We start from the raw sequence: 26,586 nt of genomic DNA on the forward strand, positions 1-26,586 counted from the left end.
ACGCTGGAAACGATTGTTTGTCGTCGTCGTCGTAGTAGTGGCGGTAGCGGTCTATTGCGTTGCGATAACCTTTGGCGACGCCATTTGTGTTTCGCGTGTTTATCCGGCGCCTGTTTATCGTTGCGCCGCAAGTCAAAGGAAACAGGGTGTAAACCAAGCTAGAAACCACGATGCCTCCGACCGTGGAGGACGCGGTCGTGCTTCCTCCTCCGATGGAGGAATCGGCCCCTAAGGAAGACGCGGCACCGGCGACGTCTGAGACAGCAGGCGCCCCCACCACCGCCGTCGCCGACTCTGCCGCGCCGCCGAATGACCTGCCGCAGCAGCAGCCCGCACCACCAGCAGCGCCAGAACAGCCGCCTGCTCCTGCCAAGCCAACAATCGGCATAATCTACCCCCCGCCAGAGCTGCGAAACATTGTTGACAAGACCGCCACGTTCGTGGCGCGCAACGGCCCTGAGTTCGAGGCGCGTATCCGCCAGAACGAGATCAACAACGCGAAGTTCAACTTCTTGAATCAAGGAGACCCGTACAATGCCTACTATCAGCATAAAGTCAAAGAGGCGAAGGAAGGCAAGATCCAGCCCGAGTTGGCCCTTGCTCCGACGCCGACCAAGCCGGGCCAGCAACAACAGCAGCAGCAACAGTCAGCGACGTCTGGCAAGCAGGAGATCTCGAAGATTGTCGAGCAACCCATCGTGCCCAAGGAGCCGCCGCCCGAGTTCGAATTCGTCGCGGACCCGCCGTCTATATCGGCGCTCGACCTGGACATCGTCAAGCTGACTGCCCAGTTCGTAGCTCGCAACGGGCGCCAGTTTCTCACCAACCTTATGAACCGCGAGCAGCGCAACTATCAATTCGACTTTCTGAGGCCCCAGCACAGCCTGTTTAACTACTTCATGAAACTGTTGGAGCAGTACACTAAGATCCTTGTGCCAGGCAAGGATCTGATGGCGAAGCTGAAGCGCGAGTCCGAGGACGCTAAGGTGATCCTGGACCAGGTGCGCTATCGCGTCGAATGGACCAAGCTCCAGGAGGCGCAGAAGCGCAAGGAAGAGGAGGAGGCCGAGCGAGAGCGGGTGCAGTACGCGCAGATCGACTGGCACGATTTTGTGGTGGTTGAGACTGTCGATTACCAGCCGAACGAGCAGGGCTTATTCCCGCCGCCCACTTGCCCGGACGAGGTGGGTTCGCGGGTGCTGGCGCAGCAAAGGATGGAGGAGGAAGGTGAAGAAGTTGAGATGGAGGTCGAGTCGGACGAAGAGGCCGACAGCGACAAGGAAGAGGACTCTGCGGCGACATCAACGTCGAACGCGGCAGGGGCACCGTCTAACCTGCCCCCCAGGGCACCGAGCCCTCCGCCACAACCTCCCAAGGAGGCCCCGCCGCAGCTGCCACCGCTGCCTCCCAACCCAGAGCAGGTCGTGGTGCGCAAAGATTACAACCCGAAGGGCGGAAAGCCTGCCAAGCCGAGCGCCGAGCAGTACCTCATCTCTCCCATTACGGGCGAGAAGATCCCTGCTGACAAGATGCAGGAGCACATGCGCATCGGTCTGCTGGATCCGCGCTGGGTCGAGCAGCGAGACCGAGCTCTGCAGGAGAAGATGCAACAGGATGAAGTTTTTGCACCCGGCTCTGCCATCGAGAGCAGCCTGAAGCAGTTTGCCGAGCGCCGTACAGATATCTTCGGTTTTGGTGACGAGGAAACGGCCATTGGCAAGAAGATTGGAGAGGAGGACAGAAGACCTCAGGAGAAGGTGCGTTGCCTGATATGCCTTGCCTGCTTGTTTATTCTTCTGAGGTTAACTTCTTCAAAAAATAGGGTTTGCAAAGAGTGCTGTTACATTTTTATTGAAGTCATAGGGGAAAATTGCTAATAAAGCTTGAGTAGTCTTGAGTAATTATGGGAAAGAGGGTGACAAGTTTTAAACGATGCAGTTGCATTTGCCTGTAGATAGGATGTAAGTAGTGTAACTAACTTACATATGTCATTAGTAGTATTGTTGTCATCAGATTGGTGTTTGTAGTTGTAAACAGGGCTGCCTACGTGTTGGTGATGCCTGTATCATATGGAAATTCTGCAGATGCGAACTGAGGAATCATTATCCTCAGCATATCCATCCCTCCTGTGTAATGTACCTTCTGTGCACCGATGATAGAGCTGCTGCTTTTTGCACCGCAGGTTACTTGGGACGGACACACGGCCAGCATGGAGGCAGCAACACGTGCTGCCCGTGCTAACATCACTATCGAGGAGCAAATCCAACAGATCCACAAGATCAAGGGCCTCCTGCCCGATGAAGAGAAGGAGCGGATCGGGCCTGCCAAACCACAGCATAGTTCCCAGATTATGCCTCCACTTCCACCAACCAGCCTCCCTCCACCACCTCCAGTGTCTGCTGCCCCTCCGGTGACCGCACCAAGACCGCCACCTCCAAAGCAGCCCCCACCAGCCCCGCCAAAGTCGACACCACAGTCCACCCTGCTTCCACCAGCAGCTCTGCGACCTCAAATTGCACCTGTCATCGCACACCCGCCCGTTCCAACACCACCGCGTCCTATGTTGGCCACTCCACAAGGAATCCTGATGGCTCCCCACATGAGGGCACCACCGGGCATGCTAGCCATGGCACAGGGTGGGCCTCCACCAATGGCGTTTGCAATGCCTCCGCCAGCCATGGCACCATTGCCACCAGAGCTGCCTCCAAGCCTTCCAGTGGATGATGAGCCACCAAGCAAGAAGAGCAAGACTGAGGAGAGCCTGATCCCCGAGGCAGAGTTCTTGGCAAAGAACAAGGGCCCTGTGACAGTACGGGTACAGGTGCCCGGGGCTCAGGACAAGCCCGAATGGAAGCTCCATGGCCAGGTGCTGACCTTGACCCTGCCACTGACAGACACAGTGTCTGTATTGAAGGCAAAGTTGCACGAAGAGTTGGGCATGCCGCCTGGAAAGCAGAAGTTGCAGTACGAGGGCATGTTTGTCAAGGACTCCAACACTTTGGCATTCTACAATATGGGACAAAATACCACTGTCATGCTCCAAGTCAAGGAGCGTGGTGGCCGGAAGAAGTAGTGAGGGAACAGAATTCAGTACACTTTTTTTTTACTGTTCATACCATTATAGGCCACCCTTCGATGTCCGCTCAATTTCATTTGAATGAAATGGGGGGCATCTTGGTGTCCCTGCTCCTGATCAGAAGGAAAAGCTCTCTGTCAATTATTGGAATAAAGTTTTGAGTTCTCTTCCTCCTGAAACAAGTGGCTTAGCAAACTAGAGCAAGGCCAGTTCCTCAGGTGGAAGCAATTGACATTACTCAGTTGCGTTCCCTGATTTGTTCTCGAAGATGTCAATACACACAGAAATGTGCTCGCATCAATACTTGACATGTGAATAAAATTCTTTTATTCCTTAGCTTCTTGTTTTTTGGTTGCTATGTTATTCCTTTTTGGAAGATGCGTCTGTGTCTGGCTGCCTGCTGAATAGGCAATTTTTCAGCAATGAGGAGTAGAGACACTGAAAGCATGCCAGAAACTTATTTGTGGTGTAGCTGCAGTTCCAAAGGGCCCCGTATAAACACTGCACAGAATTCACATCGGGTTTCATCACCAATTCTAGCTGAAGGAGCTGTACTTCTTGGATGATGACGATCCAAACTACAGGGTCCTCGATACTTCTAATAGTCGTGAAACTACCGCTGAAGTTTGGTATGGGGACAAAAGCAGCTTCTAGGTGCGCCTCCTCTGATTGGAAGGGGGCTGGGGGGCTGTCCACAATCGGGGTCTGCCTGACGGTTAAATGATGAAGATGCTGCCGGTAGCAAGCTCCTTATTCATGATCAACTGGCTGCTGTGTATATAAATTTGCCATGTTTGTACTGGGACTAGCGAAACATTGCTGAAGGATGTTGTGTGCTCGTTGACCTGCAAAACATGTCTGCAGAGCGGTGCGTGGTAAGGCCAAAACTACTTTAGCGGACTTATGCATTTGTATTGCGCTGGAGTTGATCAGGTTCTCGCCCGACTGTGCGGCGTGCTGAGCACTAGCCAGTGTTGCATTTTATTGGAGGGTAGCTGCGGAGTGCAGCATTCAAGCGTTGGCTTTTTGGAAGCACGATGCATTCACACTTCGCTAGTGACAACATTTCCGCTTGTCCATCTTTTGAGTTTTATGTGCATTTTGGTGGCCATTGGTTTACAATATTTTGACAGCATGTCCATTATTTGTAAAGTGTAAATGCTGCAGCACGGCACTGCTAACTGCCCAGACTCCAATCTAACAACGCCGTCCCGAATTTCGGCGTGCTTAGGTACGCAATACAGCACACTACTTTTAAAATATTTTCCACAACTTAGTTGCCACTGTAATCGATAGTGCACGTGCAAAAATAAAAAAAAAAAAACGAAAACACCTAGTAAAGAATGAGCCAATGTCTCCGCATCTGCAGCAATGTGGAAGCAGTGAGTAGTCGATGCATACAAGAGCTTATTTGGTATTGTCTGCAATGTCATGTGTTGGTTAAAACACTTTTTCAAGTTCTGCTTTGATACCTTTAGTGTTTTATAATTGTTGTGCACGTCATTTTGAAAAACGTTTTATTGCAGTTGGAGGAGGGTGTTCCCAGAAATACAGGGCGTTTCACATTACTCGATACATTTCCTTTCAAAATTTGTGTAGGATACAGCAGTGCAGTTTTTTCAGGCAGATTGTACATTGAAGGCCGTCAACATCAAAGGAGAGTCTTTTTTTTTTTTTTTTTTTTTCACAGTTACTAGTGTAGCTTGAAATATTAAATGTCAAAAATAAGCACCGAAGAAACTTGTACAATTGGCTCTCACACATTGCACATTTATTAAAGGGTGTCATTTAAACTTGTTATACATCAAACACAGGCACAATGTGTGTATTTGACTATATAGAATGAAGTTATGATTTTAGTGACAGTATTATGCCTAGCGGCATACTAAATTAAAAATGTGGATTGCCGGAAGCCAGCGAGCTTCTAGACATATTTTTCGCGTTCAATATTGAGAAATGTTTCTCAATATTCTCATTTCTCAATATTGATTGAGAAATGTTGATGACCTACAGTTTCACAATATAATATTGCCCCTTAAAATCAAAAGCAAAAAAATTGATTAGGTAAGTTCATTATATGACCGTTTAACTCTAGAGCTTTATATTGTATATAATGTACGCCTTGCTGCACAATTCACATAAACAGGCATCACCAGCGTATCTTTCGTAGCTTTTGAAAGAAAATTTTGCGCTGAATAATTTGAAACGTCCTGTGTAGGGTGACCAAAACGTTAGTGTCCAGAATCCTGCGGTGTCGTTTTTTTTTAAATACCAGTGTCTTATGCAAGGTGTACGTAGTTACTCGCTCAGCAACATGTGTCTCTGATTTGCCACCAGGAATGGCACATTTTATCTGTGCCACTGTTTTCAACCAGCTTCTGCTCTTGAAGCATTACAGTCATATCTATATAGTTTTTTCATAAAAAATTTCATACAGGAAGTGTTTAGATGCTGAGCAAAAATATTTCCTCCAGATTGAATTTCTTTTATGAATTTATGGAAATGCTGCCCTTTGGAACAGATATAAGTTGCCCTTTTCCACATGTTACATCTGCAAGCATTCATAATCGGACCCTTTGAAAGACCTGTGAAACACTTTTTTGGGCTTCAGATGAGCATAATCAGTAGTCAGATCACATCTCAGTAGAATTGAGTTGCTCTTTGTCTAGCAGAGAACCCGAAATTTTACTCTGGAGGTTGTCGGCACCTGCTTAAGTTTCCACTCCCCTTCCTGCTTAGCATATGACAGAAGAGGCATCTCTTCCATGGACCCACCGGCCATCACATGAAGATGCCAATGGGAGGAGAGAGAGCAAATGAGAAAGCTGATTCATCAGCCATGGCAAATATACGGTTTAACTACATGTGGCAGGTTGACAAACTTGAGAGAGGGGGAAAAAAAGATATAAAGCAGAAATATGGTTTCAAATGGTCAAAAAGAGAAAGCCTTCATTCTGAATCGGTAGGTAGTTATAACTCAGCTGATGAAATTCCTATGAAGAAACTTCCTCTGTGAGGATTCTACATTATCGGTGCTCCTTCATGCCAATTGACTAACAGTTTTTATGAAGAGTTGTTAAAGATGAGAAGTGCATGCATTTAAGGGAGAATTGTTTAATAAAACCTGTGGCCAATGGGGCTGCTGCATACAAAAGAAGGAAGACAGAATTTCTTTTTTTTTTTTTTTTGTGGGTTCTCACTGTCTTGGCCAAGGTTGCATGATCAAATCCTGGCTGTGGTGGCTGCATTTTTGACGCATTGTGTGATGGAGCTTGACATTTGACCTCGGACCCCTTCCTTTCTCTTCCCTTAAGCACAGTTCAGGTGTCCACCGAGAAATGTGACAGATACTGCGCCTTTTCTTCTCTTTAAGGCATTCCTACCAGCAAATTTTCAAATCATGTTTAGGTGTCTGCTGAAAAGTGAGACAGATACGCAGTCTTCCTTTCCTTAAAAACTGAAACAAAAAAGTATTTTAAAATAATCAGAGGAGAAGTTCATGTTGAAGTTAATTACTATTGTGTCTATTCTTAAGGCAAAGCTAGTATACCCCTAATTCAAATCGTCAACCTGGGTACAAGCTTGATAAACTACACAAAATTGTGCTTAACAGAGCTTTCACTTGTATTTTTATTTTTTCCATAAAGTTTTTTTTTTTAGCACAGTATAGTGTGGCTAACAAAATTCTTTTTTTTTTTTTATGGCATAAATAAAAACTACATATTGCCTATGAATGGGAATTTTTCTTTGGGGGTAGGGTTCTTAAAATGGCTCTTAAACTGAAGTTATAGTCTTTTCTTTTAACATAGAAGAAACTCAGGTGGTCGAAATTTCCGGAAACCTCCACTATGGCGCGTCTCATAGCCCGAGTCGCTTTGGGACGTTAAATCCCATAAAACCAAACCAAACCATCCTTGGTTGCTGAGAAGAAAATGTCTTGCTCCTGATTTCAAAGAATTTTCCTAAGCTCTCGAAAGTAAAAAAAAATCATGTTTATCCCCTCTCTGTGTATGCAGACCCGTGCCTTTACATCGTGCGCTTTGCGCACCATTTGGAGTTTGGGGACAAGACGCACGAAGTTTCGATGACAGCACTTCGCATGGTCCAGCGGATGAAGCGCGACTGGATGCACACGGGTCGGCGGCCTTCTGGACTATGTGGCGCTGCCCTCCTGGTCGCCTCACGCCTCCACGACTTCAACCGCACCATCCGTGACCTGGTGCGCGTGGTGAAGGTGTGCGAGACCACCATTCGCAAAAGGTGGGTTCACCGGTTTAGAACTAACTATGCCAGCAGGTAATGCACCGTCAGAGTTTCCCAGTAACATCTGACAAAGTTTTTACAGCCACTTGATGAAGCTTGTCTTAACATTTATGAGAATCTTTTCAGACATTTCTCCACACATCTTATTTACGGTTATTTTTAATAACAGTATTCTAGAATCTATATCTCAAACTCAACAGCGTAAAGAAATTTATCTGCATATTTAAAGTCATCTGCATTCTTGTCTCACATGAAGGTATTATTTTCGAGTAAAGTCTGTCTTGTTCGGGAGAAATACACTTGATGCTGCCATTCTTCAGGGACATTTTCTTGCATTGTTCTTTCTTTCTTCCTTTCTGTCTCTCTTTCTTTCTTTTCCTTCCTTTGTTTTGAAACGTGTAGCCAAAGGGTGCGCACTGTGCTGAAAGTGTACACTATAAGCACAGAATATCGGTCAGTGTTTGCAGTGTTTTTTTAAGTACTAGACTTTTTTTTCACTTAAGTTACCATAGTATGCAATGATGGGTGTGCATCACTCAGGGAATTGTTTTAATGCTTTGTCTAATTACCCGGTCAAGATGTTGCAACTTGTACTGTGACCGTCATCAAACTCTTGCGGTATTGATAGGTGGAGCAGCAGTAACATGTGTGCTCTTAGCCATAACTGTCCAGCTAATCCTCTATATGGGAAACTGGTGTATAGTTACACTGCTTAGCAAGAAAATAAAAAATATTCTGACTACTTGATTGAGACGTTTAGTTTTGTGAGCCTTATCGAAGCTGTCTTTCGAGGTACACTTTGACAAAACTGCACATCAACTTTTTCTGACTGTGTAACAGATATTTTTGAGATATTGTCACAGAAGCCAGTGAAACTGGTTCAGCAGGTTTACTTAGGATTAAGTAAAAGCACCGGCAAGATCAGGCACGGAACCGACTGTCGGGCGAGCACCGAGAGCGAAGAAAACGAGCGCGTGCCAGTCTCCCGAGCTTGCCACATGGCGGCGCCAGTACGATGATATTGCGGCATTGCCCCTCCCGGTGGAAAAGGTTGAGTATAACCGTAGTCGGCGAGGATGCGCGTTCACATCAAGTAGTTAAAGGAAGCAAAGGAAAAAAAAAACATGTAGCTTGACCTAGCGGGAGTAGAAGGGCTTCATCCTGGCGACATGTACGACTTCCGATTGTGCTTGCCGTCGGGATGAGCGAACAGTTCCTTGCGGGGTCACTTCGTAGGTGACGTCGCTGAATTTACGTTGTACTTCGTACGGGCCGAAGTAGCGGCGCAGAAGCTTCTCGGAGCGACCCCGCTGGCGAACAGGTGTCCACACCCAAACCTGATCGCCAGGGTTGTAAATTACCTCCCTGTGATGAAGGTTATACCGTCGAGCATCTTTACCTTGCTGTGTCCGGACTCTCAGTCTAGCCAGCTGGCGAGCGGCCTCGGCATGCTGGACGAATTGGTCGGCACCGGCAATCGATGGTTGGGCAACATCTGGCAGTAGCATTGCATCCAGCATGGTAACAGCTTCGCGACCGTACACCAAACGAAACGGTGTAAAGCGGGTCGTTTCCTGGACGGCGGTGTTATAAGGAAATGTTGCATACGGTAGTATTTGGTCCCAGTTCTTATGATCTTCGTTGACGTACATAGAAAGCATATCGGCGATGTTCTTATTGAGTCGCTCAGTAAGGCCATTCGTCTGAGGGTGGTAAGCTGTTGTTCTGCGATGACGAGTGCCACTGAGCCGCATCACTTCCTGGGTTAGAGCTGAAGTAAATGCCGTGCCTCTGTCAGTTAAAACGATCGCAGGGGCACCGTGACGAAGGACCAGATTAAAGATGAAAAAGTTCGCAATATCAGTAGACGTGCCGCTGGGAAGAGCTTTCGTCTCACAATAGCGGGTTAAATAATCTGTGGCGACTATAATGTACCTGTTGCCCAATGATGACGTAGGAAATGGCCCGAGCAAGTCCATACCGACTTGGTAAAAAGGTACTCGCGGAGGAACAATAGGCTGCAGCATGCCGGCCGGCTTGACAGGTGGTATCTTCCGACGTTGGCAATCACGGCACGTCCTAACATAGCGCTGAACCATAGCGGCAAGCTTGGGCCAGTAGTACTTTTGTCGTACTCGTGCCAAGGTGCGCGAAAAACCGAGATGTCCGGCAGAAAGCTCGTCGTGGCATGCCTGCAAAACGTCGGTACGGAGCGGCGTTGGGACAACCAGCAGATACTGAATGTCTGTGGAAGCGTAGTTTTTCTTGTAGAGGACGCCGTCACGCAAGCAGAATGATGACAGGCCACGCGTGAAAAGGCGAGGCGGCGATGAGGCGGTTCCTTCGAGGTAATCGATGAGGGGCCGCAGTTCGGTGTCGTCTCGCTGCTGTTGAGCGAGATCTGGCGTCGAGAGAGCGCCGAGAAAGACGGAGTCATCTGTTTCACTTGAAGAGCACGGGATAGGGTTTCGGGATAGGCAGTCAGCGTCACTGTGTTTCTTGCCGGACTTGTACACAATAGTGACGTCGAACTCCTGTAAGCGGAGACTCCAGCGGGCTAACCTGCCTGAAGGATCTTTAAGGTTCGCTAACCAACAGAGTGAGTGGTAGTCGCTGACCACTCTAAACGGCCGACCATACAAATACGGCCGAAATTTTTTTACCGCCCACACAACTGCAAGGCACTCCTTTTCGGTAGTAGAATAATTCGCTTCGGAACGAGACAGGGTGCGGCTGGCGTAAGCAATCACCCGCTCAACGCCTTCTTGCCACTGAACAAGAACTGCACCGAGGCCAACGTTACTGGCGTCGGTATGCAATTCTGTGTCGGCCTCCTCGTCGAAGTGGCCAAGTACGGGCGTTGTTTGAAGGCGCTTGCGAAGCTCCTCGAAGGCCCTTTGCTGCTCGTCGGCCCAGATGAAAGGCTGGTCGTCCTTTGTTAGACGAGTCAATGGTTCCGCTATTCGGGAGAAGTCGTGCACAAATCTCCTGTAATATGCACAGAGGCCCAAAAACCGACGCAAGGAACTTTTATCAGTGGGGGTCGGGAAAGCAGCTACGGCAGCCGTCTTCTCTGGATCAGGGCTAATTCCCTCAGCACTCACGACGTGACCCAGGAACTTGAGCTGTTGGAATGCAAAGTGGCATTTTTCTGGTTTTAGTGAGAGTCCGGCCCCGCGGATGGCATTTAGCACGGCCGTCAATCGTTTGAGGTGCTCTTCGTAAGTCGCAGAGAAAATGACAACGTCGTCAAGGTAGACGAGGCACGTCTGCCATTTCAGGCCGGCTAGGACAGTGTCCATCATTCTTTGAAAGGTTGCGGGAGCGGAACACAAACTGAATGGAAGCACCTTAAATTCGTACAGTCCGTCACGAGTAATGAATGCGGTTTTCTCTCGATCACGTTCATCGACTTCGATCTGCCAGTACCCGCTGCGTAGATCGAGCGATGAAAAGTATCGGCGTGGCGAAGTCGGTCGAACGAGTCATCGATTCGAGGCAATGGGTAGACGTCCTTTTTCGTAATTTTGTTAAGCCTCCTATAGTCGACGCAGAATCTGAGTTCTCCGTCCTTTTTAGCGACCAGCACAACTGGTGAGGCCCATGGACTTGTGGACGGCTGGATGACATCATCGCGGAGCATTTCATCAACTTGCGCCCGAATAGCCTCTCGTTCTTTCGGCGATACTCGGTAGGGGTGTTGGCGGATAGGGCGCTCGGTGGGATCAACTATAATTCGATGTTTCGTTACTGACGTCTGCTTCACTTTGGAAGTGACGGCAAAGCAGTCACGGTAAGTGTCCAGAATTGCTTGAAGGCGGCGTTTCTGGGTAAGAGACAAAGCTGGGTTCACGTCAGTTTGAACAGTATGTCCAGTGCTCTCGGGAGGGTTCTCGTTGGCCAGCGAAAGGGCGCAATGGGCGGATGGCGCACTGACTTCGTCAAAATAAGCGATAGCTGTACCTTGCGGTAAATGGCGGTATTCGGCACTAAAGTTCGTTAAAAGCAGTTCAGTTCGTTTATTTCTCAAGGCAAAGATCCCCCGAGCGACGCAGACTTGTAGGCTCAACAATAAATTCACGTTCGTTTCCGCGAGGCCTTGCAAGGCGGGAGGGTTGTCGCACTGCACTGTAACAAGCAAGCTGGTGCGTGGAGGTAGAGTGACATGGTCGTCGCACACTCGCAAAACTGGCCTGTCTGTGTAGTCGTCGTTGTGCTGTCTGTACTCGTCGGAAATTGCGCGGTGAGTGGAAAACGTCACCATGAAGTCACGGAGGTCGATGATTGCTTCGTTTTCTCTAAGAAAATCAAGGCCGAGAATCAGGTCCTTGGAGCACTCTGCTAGCACAACAAAGCAGCACGAGAAAGTTACGTGGTGAATCTCGACGCGAGCGGTGCACACTCCGAGCGGCGTTACCACGTGCCCTCCGGCTGTCTTTATCGGGGCTCCGTGCCAAGGAGTCAGGACTTTTCACAGAATGGTAGCAAGGCCATGACTCATAACGCAAAAATCAGCGCCGGTATCTACAAGGGCAGTCGTGTTGTGGTTATCAACGACGATCGGTATTTCGGCGGAATGTAGCTCACTGTCGACAAAGTGTGGCGTGTCAGGGATCGTCGGGCTGACGGGTCGTTCGTTGCGTGGAATTACGGCGTCGAAGGTAAGCTTCTGTGATCATCGGACTCGTTGGTCGTGCGGTGCGTCGATTGGGGGCGTCTGAGGAGAAAACTTCGGCGATCGTCGAAAAGTGGTCGGTCTGTTGGTCGGAGCGAAGGGTCGGAGATCGGTCTGTGTGATCGAATCGGTGAGCGGAGGATGTTGGTCGTAGTGTCCATCGACGGCGGCCCTACCCCCGAGGGTCGCCGTCTTCAGTTTTCCCGGTGCGGACTTGGGGCTGCCTGAGGAAAGAACGGCGGCTGGTGGAAAACTGTCTCGGCGGTGGTGACCTGGACTGGCGTCGCTGGAGGGACGCAGGTGGGACGTGGTCGCTGAGGTATTGGTCGATATCCCGAGGTCGTTCGCCATAGCGCGGCCGAGGGGCATCCGGGGAAAATCCGCGCAAGCCCATCCGACGGTACGGGCAGTGGCGCAGAACGTGACCGGCTTCGCCGCAGTGGAAGCACAAAGGCAGATTGTTCGGCGTGCGCCACGCGTGTGCTTTGCGAACGGGTGGCCGAGGTTCAGGCACACCAGTCGAAACTGGATATTGCGGTGGAGGACGTGCGGGAGGAGCAGGGTTGCTGGGTGCCAATTGTTCAGGCGCAGGGGTACGCAACACGTTGCTGTAAGTCATGATCTGTGGCGCAGGCGGCTGGGGTGATGGTATTGATGGCACTGATGCTTGACGAAGCTCTTCGCGCACAATATTCGAGATGCCCCCAACACATGGATGTTGTTCGAGAGAGGGCAGCTTTTGCAGCTCTTCGCGCACGATGCTTCGGATAAGCTCGCGAAGGGCTTCCCTGTCGTTTCCGGCCATTGGCAAGCGGAAGTCTACAGCAGCAATGTTCGCAGAGCAATCGAAATGTACAAAGCGCTGATTCAAGGCACGCTCGATGCTTGTTGCTTCTTTGGTAAAATCAGCAACAGTACGTGGAGGATCACGTACAAGGCCAACGAACAGCTGCTCCTTGACGCCTTGCATAAGGTAGCGCACCTTCTTTACCTCCGACATGGACGGGTCCGCCCGGTTGAAAAGCCGAGTCATTTCTTCCACAAACATAGCGACGCTTTCATTAGGCCGCTTGCTCGGGACTGTAGAGCGAGTTCGGCCATCTCTTTTCTTGCATCGTTGCCAAATGTTGCAAGCAGCTGCCGCCGGAAATCCTGCCACGTGGAAATGGTAGCCTCATGGTTTTCGAACCACATCTTGGCGGCGTCTTCTAGTGCGAAATAAACATTCTGCAATTTTCGCTCTTCGTCCCACGCATTAAACACAGCGACCCGGTCGTAGCTGGTCAGCCAGTCCTCAACGTCTTCGAACTTGTCGCCATGAAACGGCGTGGGCATACGTGGAGTATGGCAGATCAGCTGCTGGGCACTCACGGGAAACTGAGTGGTGGTCTGAATTGCCGCTGTAGTCATCGTGGTTCGCGGTGGGGAAACAAGGGGACCACACTCGGGTGCTAAGCCTCTCAAGCGACGGCTCGCCTTGTGCACAGGTGTCGTGTCCACGGTGTGTAGATGGGCGTAGGGGGCAGCCAGAGGCTCTTCGTACATGGGATCTACCCAGAAGCTCCACCAAAAATGTCACAGAAGCCAGTGAAACTGGTTCAGCAGGTTTACTTAGGATTAAGTAAAAGCACTGGCAAGATCAAGCACGGAACCGACTGTCGGGCGAGCACCGAGAGCGAAGAAGACGAGCGCGTGCCAGTCTCCCGAGCTTGCCACATGGCGGCGGCAGTACGATGATATTGCGGCAATATGCATGGGGTACCCTGGTTAATATTCTTGCTATCTTGCCCAAGCGATTTTTTAAGCCACATTTGTTTATGCAGGAAAATGGCACTTGTAGCGGTTTGTGTGGTCTCTCCACTTTTGTGCATGGGTGGGCATTCGTATCTGACCGCCCTGATTATAGTATTGCACTGGTGACAGAGAAAGTGGTGTTTTGTGGCTTGCAGGTTGACAGAGTTTGGGGACACACCCTCAAGCAAGCTGACCCTTGACGAGTTCATGACGATTGACTTGGAGGAAGAGCAGGACCCTCCGTGCTTCAAGGCGAGCACACTTTGTCCTTGGGTGTTTTCTCCGTTGTTTTCTTTTTTCTTTTTTTTTTTTTTTTGTCTTTTCATCATTACTCTTCTGTCGTATCATTCTTACAGTGCACAGAACACAATGCCCATAAATGTCAGTATGCTTCAGAGTATGCTGCCTGTGAATTTTGGGATATTTGGGATATTTGTGCATGCGCGCAATAAGATTGATGTGTGCTTTAATGCTTCTCATGATCTCGGCACACAAACCTTTTTTCATTCACTTATGTATGGATATCCACACCGAGCATAAGTTTCGGTTCAGCTGCTCGAAACGATTCTGTGTGCACTCATTTGGCAGCAAAAAATTTCGGCAGCTATTTGCAGGCCCAAATAAGGGTTCTTTCTGTGTGAACTTTGATCATTTTTCAAGACACACATGGGATGTATTGGTGAACTAGTATGTGATCTTAATTTTCTTTAAGGTCCTTTTTTATATATAAAGCAATAAGATACTAACTATAAACGCAAGCAATAGCTAACGTGCTGCTCTGTAGCACCAGGTGTTCTGCAACTTCTATTCTACAATTTCAGATGACGTGTCTTAATTTATTTCAAAGTCCAGCTCATAAGGATGCTGTGTATATTTTGCTTTTCTCGTAGTTTCATAGTAAAAAAGGCTTTTTACATTGAATTGAGTTTTATAGTAAAAAGTTTCATACTTGCACTATATTTGCTTCTGAGTGTATTGAAATGAAATTGCAGCAGATTTTTGCCCATAAATTGTACATTGCATAGATGAGTACTTGTAAATAAATAAAACAAGTAGCCAGCTGAGTCTTTGAGCTGGATGCAGAATTCAGGGTACACTGAGCACATAATTTTAGCCAGACGGCTTAGCGGTGGCCATGAGAAGATTAGGGAACTTTTGGGAGTAGGATGGCCATGAGCCATGGCTGGCAAGATACAGAGCTAATACATTGGAGGCCAACAGGAGAAGCTGTTGTTCTACAGTTGGTGTGTAGGGCTTCTGGCTATGCAAAGTAGCACTTAAAGGGGAACTTAAAAACACCCAATATTGACACAGGCAACATTATTATTGTTCAGCAAAGTCTGGGCTCTCTTTCGCGTGATGTGTTCAGTTTGTTACTGTGACAGCAACACTGGCAGGTTGGCTTGGAGAGACAGGAGCCTTAGGAAATAAGACATTTAATGACATTGAGATTTTGATGTGATGTTGTGACGTGCAGGCAGCGCGCAAGAAGCAGAAGCAGCTGCTTGAGGATCAAGGGAAGCTCGAGAAGGTGTCCGAGGAGATCTCCCAACTCCAGAAAAAAATTGAGGCCGAACTTGAGGACCGTAGACGCAAAGTTCGCGGGCGCTTCGCGTCTTATGCCAAAGGTGAGTACGATTTCTGCAATGTAGATCAGGTTCTTAAGATTTTGTTTTATTTTATTTAATAAATACTGCAGGCCCTAAGTGGGCCCTAGCAGGAGAGTTGAAAAGAATGCAGTATTTTGGAATATGATTTGATCACTACAAGATCGGAAACTTAAGTAACAAGCAAATTACAATGAGACATGATCAGTACTAACAAGAAAATATATACAAATACGAAACTCAACTTTTTTCCTCTCCTGTGGAGTTCGAATTACTGAGCTTTGTGTTCTAAGTAAAGCATGTCTTGTTCTGGTTTTAATTAACCACCTACTTGCTCTCCGTTTGATTAAAATACTGCAGGCCCTAAGTGGGCCCTAGTAGGAGAGGTGAAAAGAACATGGTATCTTGAAATATGAATTCATCACTACAAAATTGGAAACTTAAGTAACAGCAAATTACGATGAGACATGATTAGTACTAGCAAGAAAATATACACAAATAGGAAACTCAACTTTTTTCCTGTCCTGTGGAGCTTTGTATTTTGAGTAAAGCATGTCTTGTTCTGGTTTTAATTAACCACCTACTTGCTCTCCGTTTGATTGCAGATGACCGTCTCACCGAAGAAGAGGAAAACCAGATCTCGAGTGAATTCATCATGGGAGACACAATGAATACCATCAGTGCATGCATCAACGACTCTCAACAGAGCAACGATGAAGCTGGTGCATCTGGCTCATCGACAGAAGAGCCATCCAGGGAACGGCTCATTGTACTTCAAAATCACAACGAATCGGACGCCGATGATCCTGATGACCCCGATTGCGTTGTCATAGACGAGGTGCACAAGCAGCGGCAGAATGGTGTGGCCACCTCTTTACGACCGACTGCTGCCACACTAGGTCTCAAGGAGAGCATTGAGGAATGCATGCGCATTAGGGACCCTGTCGGTGAGTGAATGATCTCATATTGAAGCGTTGGTGCTGGGGAAATTGTTCCTTTAATTTACCTACGCATCGTGCATGGTTAGAGAGATATGGGTACGATGTGGCGCATGCGGTGATGCAATCACTTCACGTCACTCCTTGCACAGCGGCTGTACAAGACCATGCATTATCATCTGTGCAAGCATACAGAAAGACCTGTTATGCATTTCATTGTTTCTGCACCTGATTGCAAATGTTATCTCTCGGAGAGGCAGTTGCCTCCTTCCCATAAATTTTCACCCGAGATTAGTCCCTGTGAAGGTCGTAGTCAGAATGTAGCCGGTGGTTATTTAAACAGCACAGCACTTATTGCTTGGCATTGATAATTTTAGTGAAATATTTTAACCTATTACCTGATGCTCAAATGAACTTCTAGGATGGAGGGGCATTGCTCTAGCAACATTGAGTGTCTCTGTGGCTTTCTTAGAAGTGCTGTCACTATCTTCTCATGTGTTCTCCAGAGCTGTTCTGTTTTATTGCATTCATTTTGGCTTCAAGGAAAGCCCAGGTGATTTGTCGTTGCAGTCTCACTTGGTGTGCTCGATCACGTGTCGCTACACTGCCTTGTTGCAGAAAACACATCCGAAACTGGCGAGCTGGACTTGGAAGGGCTGGACGATGAGGAGCTGGATGGTGTGAGTAGCTACGTTTTCAGCGACCAGGGCACTATTTTTTATGTTACTTTAACACTTGTTTAAAACCCTTGCTTTCTAGCCGCAACTGCATGCCGCTTTGACATGACGCTGAGGTTGAATAAACAATTTAGGATCTTCCCCTCTTCTAGTCATACAGTGGAATGGGCTCTCAACTCAATGAAATTTTAGATTTGTGGATAGAATAATACAATAATGAGCTGTCCTTTTGAACTGCATTGAACTCAGACGTGTAACAAAGCTTTTCAAATTGATGCTTTCTTTTACTGGCTGAAATGACTTTAATGACTGGGCTGTTCTGCTAAGCATACGTTCAGTTGGCACTACAGTGGCTGTATATCACTGAGGGCGAAGTGCAAATACAGGCCTGTGCACTGAGATGTAGGTTATTGGTGGCTGGAAAATATCCCAAGCCTGGTCATTTTCTCGGACCTCATAACCCAGAGGTCTTTGGTGAAAACAGACCCTTTTTCAATCCATTTTTCTTTTGCCTTTCTGCCTTTGGTAGCCCTAGCTTCATGGATGACAGCTAAGTAAGCAGTGTCTTTCACTAGCCTGCTCCTCAAGGCTGGCCTGACTTATGCCAACAAAGTGAAAGAATGCATTGTGAAAGAAATAAAATTGCAAACATTATCTTTGGGTGCTCTTCTGACTTGTAAAAAAATAGCGGTGTTTAAACGCAGTTAAGCCAAGTTTGATGAGCGATAATGGTTGGTTTTGATGGCACCACATGTCCAGCTTATGTTATTGATAATTAATCACCTTTCGAGAAGATTAAATGCCGGGGTCAAAGGTCACTGTCATTGTCATGGTCAAGTGGTCAGTTAGTCGTGGTCATGCACGAGCTTACCATAGCATAACACACTGTTAGAAGGGATTCATAGTGAGCACGTTGTGATGCATATAACTTACTAAGATGTGTGTAGAGATGTGCGCCGATGCTACAGTAATAATAATTTTAAAAAAATAAATAATTCAAAACAATTTTTTTTTAATGTTGCAAAATGAAAAGGTGGTGTTCAAGACACCATCACCTCTACTCGTGAAGCGAAGCTTATAAGCGTCCTTCGAATTTCTACAAATGGTTAAGAATGGTACAAGTTGATAGCAGCTGTGTTTTAAAAAAAATGTTCCCCAAGATTGCCTTCACTTTTCCAGTCCGCAGTGTTACACATGTGTGTGGTTCACCTTTCTCGTTGGCACGTGCAGTACATCATGACGGATGCTGAGGTGAAACTGAAGACCAAGTTTTGGATGGAGACGCACGCAGACTATCTCAAGGAGATGGAAGGTACACCTTGCTAACACTCAGGCATATCGGATAGACCAGGGCAGTGTGCGTGATAGCTTATGTGGGAATGCAGAGTGTTTTCTCAGTAGCATTCAATAGCCTCTATGAAACTAAACAGACTTTGTGGCGAAACTTCGCATAATTTATGATAATGTGCAAGAAGCTATGAGATCTTATGCAATTATATGCGACTTGTATGTGATTTCTTATGCGAATTGAGTGAAACCAGGGCAGTGTGCACGATAGCTTATGTGGGAATGCAGTAGCATTCAATAGCCTGTATGAAACTAAACAGATTTTGTGGCGAAACCCTCGAAGGCAGGTTGCACAGAGTTTTCAAACCATTTAATATGCTTCAAGGTGCGTCCCTGCCAATGCAGTATGACATGAAACACCTGTTTCAAATTTTGGTAAAGAAAGAGATAATATAAAGAATTAAATATCCTGCTCGTTTAATGGTTAGCAATGCAATGGATGAAGTGACAGTTTCTAGAGGAAAACCCAGGACAACGCGATTTCAGTGATCCATTTGGCACGGACAGTTGCTGCTGGAATTGACTTTCAATGTCTCATTTTGTAGAAAAGGCGGCAAGAAAAGCACTAGAAGCCGAAGAGAATGCCAACAAGCCGGAGTCCAAAAAGGTTGGTTGCTACTGTAGGAATGGAACATATACGGAATCGCTTATTGTTGTTTGTAGGAAGAGATTTTCTAACTGCTACCCTAGGAGACTCACGTATGGTGCAGAAACGTGGAGGCTAACAAAAAGGGGTCTATTAAGTTGAGGACAACGCAAAGGGCTATGGGACGGAAAATGGTACTTGTAATGCTAAGAGATAGCGAGCATGCAGAGTGGGTCAGAGAAATAACTCAAGTTACTGACATTCTAGTCGAAATCGAGAAGAAGAAATGGGCATGGGCAGGACATGTAATCTGAAGAGAGTGTAACTGATGGCCGCTAAGGGTAACAAACTGGATTCCAAGGGAAGGAATGCGTAGCAGGGGGCAGCAAAAAGTTAGGTGGGCGGATGAGGTTAAGAAGTTAAGAAGTTTGCTGGGGTCACGTGGAGGCAGCTAGTGTAGGATCGGGCTAATTGGAGTGACATGGGAAAGGCCTTCGCCCTAGAGTGGGTATAGTCAGGCTGATGATGATGATGACCCTAGTGACCTGTCTTGCTGTAAAGTTTCCAGTAAGCTGTCCTGTAGATGCTTTCAGTTTTCTACTTTTTGTGGTGCCAAAAATTGCGGCAGTCCTGTAATGTAATGTTTGTTGTTCTGAGTGGTATATGGGGCAGGCAGTGTATCAGACAGGTAGAGTAGGCTGGAACGGATAGTATTAGTTTCTAATTGTGACCATTTGGGCTTGAAACATATGCTTTTCCACTTTCAGAGAGATGCAAACACGGGAGGCTCTACTTCAGCCTTATTACAAATAACATGTCTAACAAGCGGGAACAAAAAAAAAAAAGTGTTTCATATTGTTGAGTCTCCACTTGTATGTGCACTGCTATGCAACTATTATTCTTTTGAAAGCCTTTCATTATTTTGTGAGCAGCAAGAAACGCATGTCAGCTAGCGAGCAGCTTGTGATTTAAAATTGTTATAAGCTATCAAAAACTCTGCTGTGCAGAAGTTTTATACATGGCTGCATTAAATTAATCACACAGTGGCTATGTTTGTGAATTTCTGTGTAAAATCAAAGCCAAAAAAGAACCAGCTGCCTAACAATTTATTGAAGCAATGAGAAAATGCCCCACTGTGGTAGTGCAGTGGTCAAGCCGCTCGACTGCTGGGCCCAAGGATCGAATCCGGGTGTGGTGGCCGCTTATCAATGAAGGTAAAAAGCAAGGCTCCAGTGTGCTGTTTGATGTCGGCGCACATCAAAGAACCCCAGGTGGCCGAAATTTCCAGGGTCCTTGTTTATGGCGTCTTTTAGCCTGAGTTGCTTTGGGATGTTAAACCCACAAGCCAAACCAAGCTGTGAGGAAATGCGTTGGAATTAAGCGCGGAAGATTCTCTGCGTACTGCAACTGCTTAGAACTTTGTAATGGAAAAGTTGTACAGGCTGCAATTATGCTAGTGGTAAAAGCAAGGGCACGCTAAGTTTGTGTATCATTCCCAAGGAAGAGAAAAAGGGATCTTAAAATTTTCGAGGGTAGTCTCTGTGTATGAAATAACCACAGAGGTTATCTTGTGACAGTGAGTGTGATACGCGTTTCCACGTGGCTCACTGGTGTCCCTTGTCTGCTTGCAGCGCAAGCGGCGGAAGAGGGTGCAGATCCAGGCCAACACAGCTGGCGAGGCCATCGAGAAGATGCTCCAGGAGAAGCGCATCTCCAACAAGATCAACTACGATGTGCTCAAAAGCCTCAACAGCGTAGATTTGGGCTTCCCCTCCGACGAACCGCAGCAGCAATCGTCTGAGGTAAAAGGCTGCATAGCGACATTGTTTGCAGTGGCCAGACTGTGCAAAACCTCCCTACCATGTGGAGGTTTTTCACTGAGTAATTACACTGGCCTCTTAGTCTCCTTCAGCCATTTATAGATGGCGCCACTAACATATTGAATGCAGCACTGTAATCTAGCTGACCTTTTTGGCGCATGGCATCTATAGGTAATGCAGAAATCAACTGTGTGTGAGTTTCCACGTATATTTCCAAAAAGAAGAGATTGTAGCTTATATATATATCAGGGCATAAGCTCGAGTAAGTTTTAAATGCCTGTTTATTTCACATTTTTGGGCGCTCTTATTTTGTTTCTCAAGCAATTTGGGGCCTGAATGTTTTCTCACCAGGTACTTCATAGCTTTCCGATGGTTTTCTTTTTTATTTAATGATTTATTTTGCATGCATAAGAGCTACATTCTTGTTGTATTTATTTATTTATTTATTTTTGCCGGACAGTTCCTAGGGGCCGTGCAGGATGTGTAACAAGTAAAACAAAAATAGGCTATGGCATTGTTCTCTCATGCCCTCTTAATTCTGGCAATGTTTACTCACAATTTCTCTCTCTCTTTTGGCCGCAGCCCACAGCCAACGATGGTGACAGAAGTGAAACGCAGTCAGTGGTCTCCGAGCCATCAAAAAAGAGGAGTCGCAAGGCACCGCCAGTCCCGCAGGAGGCCTTCAGTGCACTCATGTCGACAGTGAAGTCGATTGCCCTGTACGTTTTAGTGGTCTCTAGATTTGGTTGTCAGGATGAAAAACTTTTGACCAAGGGCACCCTACACAAAAAGGTGGAGGTAGAAATAGCTTAACACAGGTTCTACAGTTCGGGCACATGTTGGCACGTATTGCGCAAGATGGTTATTCATTTTAAGAACAGAAACAGTGGAAATGGGCAAAAAAGTTGTGCAACGTATATAGCTAAAGTGGGGGTGCTTCTAATGTAAACGATCTAAATCAAGACTTATTATTAGGAACGGATAAATATTGCAAAGTAGTTTTGTATAGTCAAAATTTGTAATATAAAAAAAAAAAGTTTCTTCAGAAATGTGTGCCGCAGTTTAGTCGAGAACGGATGGCAACTCTGGTGGTCCTTACTAGAAACAGGGCGACCTCTTGTGATTCCAAAGGCAACAAAAAATATATAAAGTGCAAGTTAGGTTGGCTTCCCTGCGCAGCACCACTGGCATGTAGGTGCGGGAGGTCAAGCGCCTTACAGTCGTGTCAAGGAAGAAAAAAAGGTTTGTCAGAGTGAAAGCTGCTGCAATTTTCCTTGCCTTTATGACAGCTGACATGAGCCCAGGGGTCAGACTACACAACAGTCTCATCATAATCGCATCAGACGAACTCTCACGAACTTGTTGATTAGCTCCGCTCCTATTCACCGATATGTCCGCCAGTCAGAACAGACCAATAGAAGTGGGGCTAATTGAACAGTTTATGACAGATATGCGACAGGTTTGTGATGGGATCGTTGTGCAATACGGTCTCAGGACGGTAATAGCAAAGCTACACGGTGTGCTGGCGACATGAACGCATGCAGTACATTGGACTACCAACCTTATATATTGCCGCAGCTTCTGGAGCACTCTTGGACAGTGCCAGGCAAAAATTTTGGAGCGAACTCTTACTGCACCACAGTTAGTCTTGTGTGCACTGTAGTGAAGCCTCCTGGCTTTGTGTTGTCACCGTGAAAAAAGAGAGGGATTAAAACACAAACTACCCCATATGGCATTGCACTGATGGGAGAAGTAATGTAAATGGGATATACATGAATGAGGTCTATACAGCTACACACAGACTTGGACTCAGCTTTGCTCAGGCCAAAAATAGGAGTGATCCTTAAGTAATCGATTTGTCTAATAGTTGTGGTAAATTGTTTGGTATACCATATATACTTGCTTGATGAATCCACTTTTTATTTATTTTTTTCTTTTTTCAAGAAAATTTGACATCAGTTTTGGGGAAGATTTCATCATGCTGGGAGAAAAGTTGACAATTTTTGCGAGAGTTGGAATGTCACATATGTCTGTCTGTCGTCTTCTGTTCGTCCATACATCAATCATCAATGAAAGCACCTGATATCAGCTGCGAGCATGATGCTAGTTTTTAGCTTCCTTAGTTTCAAAAGCTGTTCATTATAGTGGGTTCATTATGCAAGCAGTTACAGTTTGCTATCTAGGTGATTTGGAAAAAAACAACTCATTAGATGGGTACATCATGTACGTTATGAAATATCACGAAAAATCTTGGTCATCGTTCTTCTTTAGTCTTTCAAAGCTATGCTACTTGATATGAAAGCATCGTGTTCAACTTACGGTAGAGCCTCTTGTTTTAAATTTACCAGCTAATTTTTTATTATAATTGTTTATACACTAACCAGTAACCAGAAAAGCCTGGCATGAAAGCCAGTTTGAAACTATATTCATACTTGTCATGAATGGATCTACTGTGTGTTGAAGACTTCCAAATTGTTTTACTCACAATACCGATAGGGAGTGGAAATTGTAATTAGAGCTGGGCGTACCTATATTAGCTGCAGATGTGGTAGTGTGTAGTAAATGTAGCTTCTTTTTGCAGGAGCCAGCAGAAGCCCGTGGACGTGCTTTCTGATGACGAAGTGAGTGGACAGGCTCCTAAGTTTGTTAATCACATTTATCGTAAGACATTTTAACAGTGCTGTGTGTTGTGTTTAGTGCATGCCACCAAGGGTGCATTGGCTATGGTATTTAAGAAGAAAAAGTAACAAATATTATTGTATCTCTGCATGGCTCTATAAAGCAAAGGTTCAGCTCTCGAATGACGGGATCATACCTTATCTTTGCACCAATATTTTCACCGGCCTAGGAGGCTCTCAAAACGCTTCCTCTCTTGTCTGCTTGCACGCTGCTTGTGCGATATGCACATGACAGTCCGGCAAACAATATGAGGAGGCCATGTCTAGAGACGAACTTGGGGTATGCTCTGTACAGAAGATAGGTTTTGTTTTTGTTGTTGCTGTTGGTATCAACAACGGCTGTTGTATGAAGCTTGATATGATTTCCCATAGGCAGGAGTTCCATTTCATGGCATTGTGGCATTAAGGCATTTATGGCATTAAGCATCTTTGTTTTGTTTCTTTTTTCGAAGTTCTCAATTATACTGCAGCTGTGGAGACAGTGCTGGAAGCAGTTTTTTTTTAACTTTACTTGATGCTTTTTGAGTACATCCAGTGATTTAAAGCCCCACAAAAGTGCCCTCCAAGTGCCCACACATTCAAGAATAGATAGTTTGGCTTGGGAACTGTGCTAATGAGTGATTTGCTTTTTCGGTAAACAGGAGCTGGGAGAGCCTCAGCAAAAGTCTGCGGACACCTCCAGAGACGTGGCTGCCTTGAAAGAATTGGAAGAGGAGCTACAAGTTCACGGTGTGCACACTGGAACAGCATTTTGTTTTGCCACATGTTATTCATAATTCTTGCCACCGCTTTTTGTGGCCGTGGGCAAGGGAAATGTAAAAGCTTCCATGTACTATGTATGACATTCCCAGTCTGTTCAGAGGTTTACTTCACTAGTCACGACATATTCACGGCATATTCAAAGAAAATTGCAATTTTGCTTCGAACAAGGAAACTGCTTTTCACACGGGCCCTATTTTTTTTTTCTATTCGATGGGCAAAGAGATTGTGTAGCTGCTCTGACAAGCTATTTCATGCTACAGGTTTCATATTTTAAAAAGTACAGTAAAACTTCATTGATACGTTTTTTTAAAAGGGCAGGAAAAGCTCTCTTTTCAGGAAAGACTTATGATCCAAACTGCCTGATTTTGAAAATTCTTTTGAATTGAGACTTGGCGTAAAACTGCGTGCGTGATTCCCCTGTTTTTCGTAAGAGGTTATGGCATTTTTCGGACGGTTTGATTCACATTCATTTGCATCATTAGAGTTGAGGCCAAAATTAACTGTTGAATGAGGTACAAACTCATTTATAATTGAGACTTTCACTGCATGAAAGTGTAGTTTAGCGTACAGACGTCAAGAATGAACAGCTCCTTTTTTAGCTCTCGTGGAATTCAGTCTGTATTTTGGTTGCCCTAACCGCGGAATATCTGGCTAAAAAATCCAGTTCGTAAAAGGCAATGACGAGCCGTGATCGCTTCCTTGGTCATTTCTGGGTGCTTCGCCCCCTTACACCAGTGACATGTGGAGAAGCCATTGTCATTGCGTTTGTCACAAGCTTACAGTCACTGCGTTTTCGCTCATGCTGCATCCTCCAGACACGGCCTGCTCATAAGCGAACGAATGGTTGCAGTTATCAAATGGTTCACTCCTATGTCCCTAAGGCATCGCAGTGAAGCCACCGCTTTTCTTTTCGTGAAATTATGCTTCTGCGGGAATGGGTTCCTTGTGTGTTGACTCATTGGCTTTCTTTGATGCTTCGCTTTGCACCTGGGCACTGCAGGAAAGCAACTGGGGCGGGTGAGCGTCGCTGATCGGTTTTTCATGTTGCGAGCAGTCATTACCACATGTCCGGCTGATCGCAAAGCCTATTATACGACCACAGTTTGTCGAAATTTCGAACATAGCAACTGGAAAATTGTGTTATCTGAGATCGTATTAACCAGGAGAATAAATAACTGTATGGAAGATTTCTCTCACTGCCCGCGATTTTGAGCGCATGAAATGGGAAATCGTATGAATCGGGAACGTATCGAGATTCTACTGTAGCTGTATTTTGGCTGCAATGTTTCTCTTTGTTTAGTGTCGGCACCTCCAGTGATGTCTTGGTGACCATGGCATCCAAGTTGTGGGTTTAATTTTGGCTGTGTTAGGGATGTAGTTTTGAATAAGTTCAATGCGAAAGCACCTGCATGTGTTGGTATTTTGCTTTATGCTAAAGAAACCTGCTTTCCTGTATGGCTGTTCAAACGGTCTTGCTTTTAGGTTTTCTTCTTTCACATATTTTTCTTGTCATTGTATTTCTCCTCTCTGTAAGAATCCCTCTGCCACGCTGCGGTGGTGCAGTGCAGTGGTTAAGATGCCCGACTACTGTGCCGGAGCTCCCGGGTTCAGTCCCGACCGGCGGCGGCTGTGTTTCGATGGAGGTGAAACGGAGAGCCATCCGTGGTGCTGTGCGATGTCAGTGAGCGTTAAAGATCCCCACGTGATCAAAATTAATCCATAGCCCTCCACTAAAGCACCTCTTTCTCTCTCTCTCTCCTATTTTACTCCCTCCTTCCTCCCTTCCCTTATGGCGTGGTTTAGGTGTTCCTAGTACAAGTGTGACAGATACTGCACCTTTTCTTTCCTGTGAACAAATTATTATCATTATTACCAATCTTTCTGATAGGCTTAGCAGTATTTCAGTCTTTCATTTCAGCTGTCTGTTGTTTTAGTAGCTTGAGTTGAACTGTGAATGCACGAAATGGAGATCTGGTTGATGGCATTATATTCTAAAAATTTGTTTTTTAATTTGCTTTACAGACGAAGACGAGGAGGAGGAGGAGGAAGAACTTGAAGACGAAGATGATGAGAAGGAGTACCATCTGAGTGCAGCTCAGCTCTTAACTCAGCATCGAGGTGGGTGACCTTTGATTATGCATTGGTTGTGGAAGTAACTGTTTGACTTAGTCCAAAAATGGTCTCTGGAGCTTCTACATTCCTGACCATTCATGGCTCCCTTTTGCCTAGACTCAGAATGCACTGAAATCAGGTATTTTGTAATATTGGCCTGATGATTTGTTTCGGATAGCCAGTTTCACACAGTTAGCCATAAACCTGTCAGAAATCTTTAGACTTCTTTTAATGCCAGCTGTTAATACAGC

General features: G+C 46.2%; 2 protein-coding genes across 2 annotated transcripts in view; both read left to right on the plus strand.

The window, feature by feature from the left end:
• Brf (Brf RNA polymerase III subunit) overlaps nucleotides 1-26,586 on the plus strand; it is a 58,877-nt gene that overhangs the window by 29,193 nt on the left and 3,098 nt on the right. The window contains exons 6-17 of the mRNA XM_084582875.1: nucleotides 7,093-7,336; nucleotides 13,964-14,060; nucleotides 15,286-15,436; nucleotides 16,021-16,362; nucleotides 16,972-17,033; nucleotides 18,261-18,342; nucleotides 18,923-18,984; nucleotides 20,595-20,765; nucleotides 21,366-21,502; nucleotides 23,365-23,404; nucleotides 24,103-24,190; nucleotides 26,246-26,341. Coding sequence (XP_084439001.1) covers nucleotides 7,093-7,336; nucleotides 13,964-14,060; nucleotides 15,286-15,436; nucleotides 16,021-16,362; nucleotides 16,972-17,033; nucleotides 18,261-18,342; nucleotides 18,923-18,984; nucleotides 20,595-20,765; nucleotides 21,366-21,502; nucleotides 23,365-23,404; nucleotides 24,103-24,190; nucleotides 26,246-26,341 — 1,572 coding nt within the window. The remainder of the gene's footprint in view (nucleotides 1-7,092; nucleotides 7,337-13,963; nucleotides 14,061-15,285; nucleotides 15,437-16,020; nucleotides 16,363-16,971; nucleotides 17,034-18,260; nucleotides 18,343-18,922; nucleotides 18,985-20,594; nucleotides 20,766-21,365; nucleotides 21,503-23,364; nucleotides 23,405-24,102; nucleotides 24,191-26,245; nucleotides 26,342-26,586) is intronic.
• Sf3a1 (splicing factor 3a subunit 1) lies at nucleotides 12-3,412 on the plus strand. The gene is made up of 2 exons (XM_084582860.1): nucleotides 12-1,757; nucleotides 2,183-3,412. The coding sequence occupies exons 1-2, from the start codon at nucleotides 171-173 to the stop codon at nucleotides 3,071-3,073; spliced, it is 2,478 nt and encodes an 825-aa protein (XP_084438986.1). The 5' UTR covers nucleotides 12-170; the 3' UTR covers nucleotides 3,074-3,412.

Source organism: Amblyomma maculatum, chromosome 10 (assembly GCF_055883805.1).
Source record: "Amblyomma maculatum isolate TAMU_Amacu chromosome 10, ASM5588380v1, whole genome shotgun sequence".
Classification (NCBI taxonomy): Eukaryota; Metazoa; Arthropoda; class Arachnida; order Ixodida; family Ixodidae; genus Amblyomma; species Amblyomma maculatum.